The sequence below is a fragment of the Dermacentor andersoni genome, chromosome 10 (assembly GCF_023375885.2).
Source record: "Dermacentor andersoni chromosome 10, qqDerAnde1_hic_scaffold, whole genome shotgun sequence".
NCBI lineage: Eukaryota > Metazoa > Arthropoda > Arachnida > Ixodida > Ixodidae > Dermacentor > Dermacentor andersoni.
Window position 1 is genome coordinate 102534092 of NC_092823.1, and position 7539 is coordinate 102541630.

Consider the following 7539-nt stretch of genomic DNA (forward strand, 5'->3'; position numbering starts at 1 on the left):
CACAATTATTGATTATGCATGGTGGTAAACACAAAAATAAAGGCTTTAAAGACACAAATAGGCATGAAGCGTTCCATTCACATAGTCATTCACGTATGGTATCTGCTGATGACTATGGTGTTGAGGATTCCGCTTCTTTGTTCCGGTTGGACGCTAGCGCCATTTTTGCTCTCTTGCACCGCACCTTTGCGGAGCTCTGAGAGTTGTACGAATTCATGCACGTGCAGCCAAATACGTCTGAGTTACTGAGAGTTTGATTGCATTAAATAATGTATGTACCTGCTGGAACCAGAGGATGAGTATGAATTAAGGTTTTACTGTATTTGTTTGCGATAGGCTTGCTATTCTCACCTTGGCTTTTGCATCTTGTCCTTGGTTTCTGCCGCAATGATTCGAGACTGCATTTAATGCTCTTGGAACACCATATTGCTCTTCTGTTGCAAAAGCAACGGAGTCAACATTTCCGATGACATTGTCGACTTTCCGTCTTTGTTTTAAAGGTGCACACTCTCATGACGTTAGAAAAAAAATGCTGACAAAGGTCGAAGCAGCTTAAATTATTTACTATATTAGTTGACTTCCATTAATTTGACCCTGATGGGACTGACGAAATTTATTTAATTTGGTGGGTCAAATTAAACAAAATGCAGAAAAAGTGTAAAAACACACCACCCCGAATAAAATGTGCGCCCACTTTCTATGTGTCCGAAATAGAAAACTAACCTATAATTGTCATTAAAGCTTCTTAACAAAGTAAAAATCTTACGTGCACCCAGTCTTCTGACCAAAATTTTTGATAGGCAACGCTCTAATATGTCAGGCTTAATATTTCCTAAAGTCACCTTAGCTGAAATGTGTTATGCTGTAAAACATATGGATGCCGTGAAGGCAGTTTCGGTTTTGTGTCCTACGGCACCGTGCAGGCAATTCTTGACCCAAATATATTTTTCAAAGAAAGCTGTACACTAAAATCAAAACTACTATATTCAGACATTGTATGCTACAATTATTGCCAGAAAATCCTAGGGCAGGCCAAAAGCAGGTGTCTTCGACGGGGGATGACGTGTGACGACGCATTCACTGTCCCCTAAGCTCCGCTGAGATAGACGCCACCACTAAAGAGGTTGCTATTGGGGTCAATCGCGAGAGGGGCACTTCGCGGCTGTATTCGGATATCGCCAGCGCACAAGGAGGAAGCGCGGAAACATGCATGCTTGCAGTCTCGGAGGGACGCGCAGGCGTCGGTCTCGACACCAGGGGTGCGCTGCTAGAAGGGGAGGAGGGTCGTTCCGCACGCACTCGCACACCTCGCGATATTTTGTGGGTGAGTGTACGTTGACTCAATGAAGTTACGTTGTGGTGCCATGAAGGCGTCCGAATTATCTAGCATGTCCGAAAAATCGGTCGTTGACTGTTTATCTCAATCACTCTCATGTGGTGCATTATTTTTTTTTTTTTTGCAGCAAATGTGGACAGTGAGAGAGGTTGTTCTAGCCTTGGCAGTGTTATCTGCTATGTATGAAACAGTAATATATATGTGAGCAGGCCATTGACAGGGGCAGGTCTGTACACGGACTTTGAAGAAAATATATTAGCCTACTCCATGTGAATGGGTCATTCACAGGTATGAATAAGCACAGCTGTACAGACATGCTATGGGCATATACAGTGCATTTTAGATCACGCAGATTTTTTATACAAAGGCTATGAGAATAGCGAACATAGCGTTTTTACAGATGAGTTCTTCAACGAGGCGGACGCACATTGCCGCTAATATCATATTAGAGGATTAATAACAAAAAGTTGCTAATTAACTTTTTTATCAGAGCCTTGGAGGCAGTCACATATTAATGCACCCCTTTCTTTTAAATCTTGAATGTCCTGCTCTAATTCCAGACTTTCATCTTAGAATTTCAACACTCAGTCCAAGCAATATCAAAACCGAGCACACGCTGCAGCTACCAGACAAAAAGGCCCCGTGATCAAGTTTGAATGATGGCATGTCATGGCAAATAATGTACAGCATGTCACAACAGATGCTAGCCAGGGAAAACATGCCATTTCAGTATCTACCGGGACTGGCTGTAACAATTAGTTTCAAAACTTCATTGTGCTCTTTGTCACGGAGTGTTTCCCTCTAATACGATAGTGGGGTTGCCTTTTCTGCACTCGCGGCACAGAAATTAGGCATACTTTCAAGATTTAAAAAATGAGAGTGCACTAAAATGTGACTGCCTCTAAATTTGCTATTTAAACAACTGCCCCTAAGGTAAAACAAAAAGCTAAGTAAGCTTTTAATAGCCTTCAATACTCACATTATTAGGAGCAAGGCATGTCTGTCTTGCCAAAGAACGTATGTGCGAAAATGCCACGTTCACTACACTCATTGCCTTTTTATAAAAAAATCTCTATGGTCTAAGCAAACACCCTGTACGTCAGCCCACTTCGTATGTGCATGGGCCATCGATGGGCTTGAATGGGCATGCATGTTCACAGACACATCATAATCTTATATTGGCCCACTCCCTGTGAGTAGGCCACGTAGGCGCACATGTACACGGACACATATACTGGTCCGCTTCCTGTGTGGGCCACCTGTGTGGGCACATGTACAATGCAGACATGAGCATACATTGGCCCACTGCCTGTGGGTGGGCCACTGATGTGCCTGAGTAATCATATGTGTACACAGACATGTTACACACGTATATTGAACCACTCCCTTTGAGTACGCCATGTAGGCACGTGTGTACGCAAAGACATTATGAACATTTACTGGCCCGCTTCCTATGTGAGTGGGTCATTTATGGCAAAAACTACGAACACTAGTGTTGAGCGTACCTTACAAACCAGCTGTTGCAAGGAAAATGAGGAGACGTGTGTTATGGTAATGAATAATATTTACTACAGCAAAAAATTACTGGCTAGAACATCGTTACGTTCACTAGTCGCATGTGCTATGCATCTTCTAGTTTTGGTACTGGCTTGTCTGGCTTCTGGTCACTGCCTCGTTCAATAATGGCGCTCTGGATCTCCTGCTGCAGCTTTCGTAACTCGAAGTTCTGTACGGAGTACTGGTACCGACAGTAAAACCTGCATAAAGGGTGATCATGGCTCATTAGTAGCACGGATCAATAGGTACTTCATACCTGCCAATTTGTAGAACTTAAAGGAGTACTGACAGAAAATTTTTTTCATTACCATTTTGGATAGCTGTCGACCCAGTTATTACGTTATAGAGCCTCAGTTCCCTGAGAGTAGTACAAATATTTACACAACATTTTAATGCAACCAGTTGAGAATGCATGCTAAGTGCAGCAGGGCTTCGCATATCATAAAACGAGACTTGTTATGAAAACCTGTTGTAGTGGTCCTAAGGTCCCATATACTGATGCATACAGCATGTTATGGCCATGCTGTCAAAAGACAAGTTCATTCAGCACTCAACGGGATGTAAGGGGAAAGTGTATGCCCATGCATTTCAAAGGGAAGCGAACAATAGGAAGGACCAATTTGGCAGGTTTCGGCAACACAGTCAATGCTTGCCCTTCTACCACCACGCTGAATGAGTGGCGGGCACGTGGCCATCATCTGCAGTTTTGTCGACATGATCAATCTGTTCTTTTTTTTTCATGTCTGAAGCAATGTTGCACTGGACATGCATAATGAATGGGTCATAAGAAAGGTGCTGTAAACAATTATTTGTGGCGCTCTCAAGGAATTCAAGCTTCACACTGTAATTATGGAGTCAACATAGCTAAAGAAGCAAAAGAAGCGGGGTACGAAATTTTAGTTGGTACTCTTCTAAAGTTCGTAAAGGTTAAGTGGACACAGCACTAGAAGGGGAAGGAGGGAATAGAGGTACATGCGCACTTTATTATGCTGATTTAAGTTTTAGACAAGCAGCAGGAAACTTGGAACACAAACTTTCTGTGAAACTTGACGAGGCACCCGTAAAATTAGCACCCGTAAAATTATAGAAAGGGCCTGAATTTGTAAACTGTACGAAAATTTTGGGAGTTGGAAGGTGTGATCATTAGTTCACGCTCAGATGATATGAAAAACACTGTTGTTTCTGGCAAATAATAGGTGAGAGCAACGAACAGAAGCATGCTGGATATTTGTTTGTTTTTTTCACGGCATCTGTTTCAATAGACTGATTTCACCACGTACAGAGTGTACGTGCAACTTCACTGCTGGCCCTGTGATGACTATAGTGCTTGCTGCTTTCATGCTGTACATGACTTCAAAGCAACGTTGAGAGGAATGTAGAGGAGAATATCAATGCAAACCTTTCTAGTGTATTTTAGGAAGAAGATGGGGGGTCTTTACCAACCCCAATCTTATTGAATCTATTTATTCTCCCCTCTCTGGCTCTTGATCATGAGGGCCAAGTGGGTTTCCCAAGGTACAAACACCACACGCTTCTTACCATGGTTGCTCCCTTCAGCTTGCGAAGGACTACTACTACTGGCATGCTTTGTGACAGCAGTAATGAAGCTCACGAGATCAGGGTGCCCTACCACATTGCTATTTATAATTGTCAAATTTTTCCGTGCCTTCCTTCACGCTTTTAATTAAAGTTTCCTGGCACCCTATGTTACATTAAAGATTCAGGCTTGAATAAAAACTTGGCACATCCCACACATATGTGACAATCGGTGACAACAACAAAGCTTCTCTTAAGAAGCTTTGTTGTTTACTGAAATGTCTTCACCCTTGTTTAGTGCAATGCTGCTCATTCAATGCCTGCTTTGGTCTTACTTTTTTAACTTCTTTCTCCACGCTCGGCTGCTTTTGATGCAAACTTCTTTGATTTTCTGTTGCCAGCTTCTTTGCTTCTTGTCTCTTGTGGTTTTCTATTTGGCACATACCCAATCTGGAATATTACCCATTCTGGAACGTTTGCATACCCAGTACCACATGCCTAGTTGCGCATACCCAGTGGCACAAGTTGTGGCGCAAGAACAGCTGGGTGCATTATGGTGATGTCTGGAGTGATAGGCTTACCAGTAGGACATCGTAATGCCGACGAACGAATACACGGCTGCGTCTGTGGCTCGCCGAGGCCTGCCTGTCAAAGAAAATAAGCCATGTCATGTGCTTGAAAAAAGAAAAGTAAACAGACGAAAAGGAACACAGCTTTCACGTCATTAAGCAAACCTTTCGAGAGATTTTCGTTAGCAACATGCTGACGAGAATTTCATGGAGCGCATTTCCTGAAGAGATTTTAATATTCCATCTAGGAGTAGGGTAGCGCAAATTACTGCAACAACTGTTTAATGACAAGCGATAACTGAGTTTGCATACTGCCGAGTGTGAGCTCATGAATGCTGTCCTTTGACTTGCAAAAATTTTCTTACGTCCTGGTTCTTTTTGTGCAGTGACACAATGGTTTGGCTGGTGCATGTTACTCCACGCAGAACACGTATTAGTGGGTGGCACTGTGCCATTAAACAGCTGTTACAAACTTTCATCCAAGTCTGTTGCAGTATATTTTGTGTTACTGTATCCCTAGTTAGAATGCCAGCCCGACCAATAGCAAGACACTCACACACTCACACTCACTTACACTCACACGTTATTGTTAAATGTCTACATGGCAATGACACTTAAGTGCTTCTCCACAATTTTTGCAGTTGACATTTAACGCTGTCTTTCAATGTTCACTAGTAGGTCAGTGTGGAGCACTGCTGAAGATTAGGGGTGTCCAACACTGACATAACATCAATTTATGTTCAAATAGAAGGGATAACAACAGTTACTGGAGTCTACAGGGGAGCCGCAGTTCCTGCACGAAGGTGCCAGTTGCTGAGTAACTGCAGGAACAACTAATTTCCGCTGAATAATTTCCAGTCATTCATGCATTGCCTTTAGGCAGCTTACATTTTTTTACTCGATTTAGGTAAATGAATATGTTATTTGGATAATACCACTATGCTTGCATCTCTTTAAAACGATGCGCAGTGCTGTAGAATTACACTTTGCCTTTTCAGTGAACACGTCACTCTTTGTGCATTTGGTGATGCGCTGTTCCTGCATTTCAGTGTCATTGTGGTTGTGCCAGATACGTTCACTCTTAGGTTGTTTATCACCGAAGCTCCTCTGCTGACCGGACGTCAAGTTTTGAAAGGCATTCCATGTATCGAATGACATAAATAAGTCTCTTCTTTTTAGCCAGTCGGGCTCCACATAACCATTACATTTGACTTTAAGAAATTAGCAAATATTCGGTATTTAATTTGATACTCGAAGGTTGTTTTTACCAAAATTTCGTGTTAGATACGATTAAGAAATTTCGAACATCCCGGCTTGAAATTAGTTTATCAGGGCAAGTGACGTTGGTCAACTGAAAAACGCAGTTCGGGCTTTTTGCCCTGGTAGTGAAAGAATACCGGTGAAACAGTGATCACTCACTTGTAAGCATAAACGTGCCAAATCCTATGCCAAGGCCGCTGAGAATGCCAGTGATAAGAACTTGCCTGAAGCAAGGTATTTCTTCTATGTTGCGGCCCATGAACATAACCTGGATACAAAGGAACACACAGTCACATATTTCGACATTGAAGAGCACATGCTCGTTCAGGCCCACTTTCCGAAACCGTGGGAAACCAAATGAGTCACAAAGGTTCGCCCGTAGTGTTATTTGTGTAGTGCTGTTTCATGTATTCGCACCGGACATGCTTTCTCTACGCTTACCGGTTTTCGGGGTGGATCATCGATATCGTCGGTATTCCTGGCCATAATTACTGCTTTAAGATGACCGACTTATAACTAAGGACGTTAAAGGAAGCGCGCTCTCAATGGTGACGCAAGCTTTGTAGCAAACATGTTTAGGGACGCACAAGACGACACGCGAAGCACTTGCGAAATACCTGCACGGATTGTCGCGCAGCCGACGTGCAGGCGACTTTGGCTTGGCTGGGCCTGGCTTCATACCACGCTTCACGCAGAAACCACAGATCTTCCGTTTTTGGTCATTTTCGGTAACCACCGTCTTGCAACGTTATTTTGACGGATGCTTTCTAGCTTCTGAAGCTTCTGAAATGGGACTTGAGCACTAAATTCAATTTTATCGCCTCTAGCCCATGAAAAAAGCAAAAGCGCGACCTTCGAGATTGGCTTCTGATCCTTAGAACCGTTGCAGGGGCGTGGGTTTGGACACCATTTATTCAGTTTTGTTCTAGAAGAAACCATGCTTAGTGACCATTTTACGACGCCGATGATGCGAAGCTTCTCTTAAAATACTAAACTACATGCACCGACTGCGTCATTTCCTGCCCATCCTTTATGCTGGCAGCCGCAGAAAGATTTCTCTGGAACTATATAGGAAACTTTGGCAGCGTTTCACCCTAAAACCAATTTACACGCTTTGGAGAGTTATCTTTGACCCACAACAATAACCGTCGTTTATCGTGCGAATCTTTCCGTTTATTTATATCTGCGCGCCCGGTAGGCAGGGGTTTATCCAGAATTTCTGTTTCGGGAGGGGGGGGGGGGGGTGTTACCAGAACGTGGGTGGGTGGATACGAAGTTATT

At 43.1% G+C, this 7539-nt stretch overlaps 1 protein-coding gene across 2 annotated transcripts; it reads right to left on the reverse strand.

The window, feature by feature from the left end:
* Positions 1-2882: 2882 nt before the first annotated feature.
* On the reverse strand, positions 2883-6923 carry l(3)87Df (cytochrome c oxidase assembly factor COX20 lethal (3) 87Df). 2 transcript variants are annotated; one of them, XM_055061089.2, is made up of 4 exons: positions 6700-6923; positions 6418-6526; positions 5011-5070; positions 2883-3093 (listed from the first exon to the last, which is right to left on the reverse strand). In XM_055061089.2, exons 1-4 carry the CDS (start codon positions 6742-6744, stop codon positions 2969-2971), a joined length of 339 nt encoding a protein of 112 aa, XP_054917064.1. In that variant the 5' UTR covers positions 6745-6923; the 3' UTR covers positions 2883-2968. The 2 variants fall into 2 exon arrangements, with proteins under 2 accessions (XP_054917064.1, XP_050047857.1); XM_050191900.3 differs by having other exon boundaries at positions 5011-5074; positions 6700-6922.
* Positions 6924-7539: the final 616 nt, after the last annotated feature.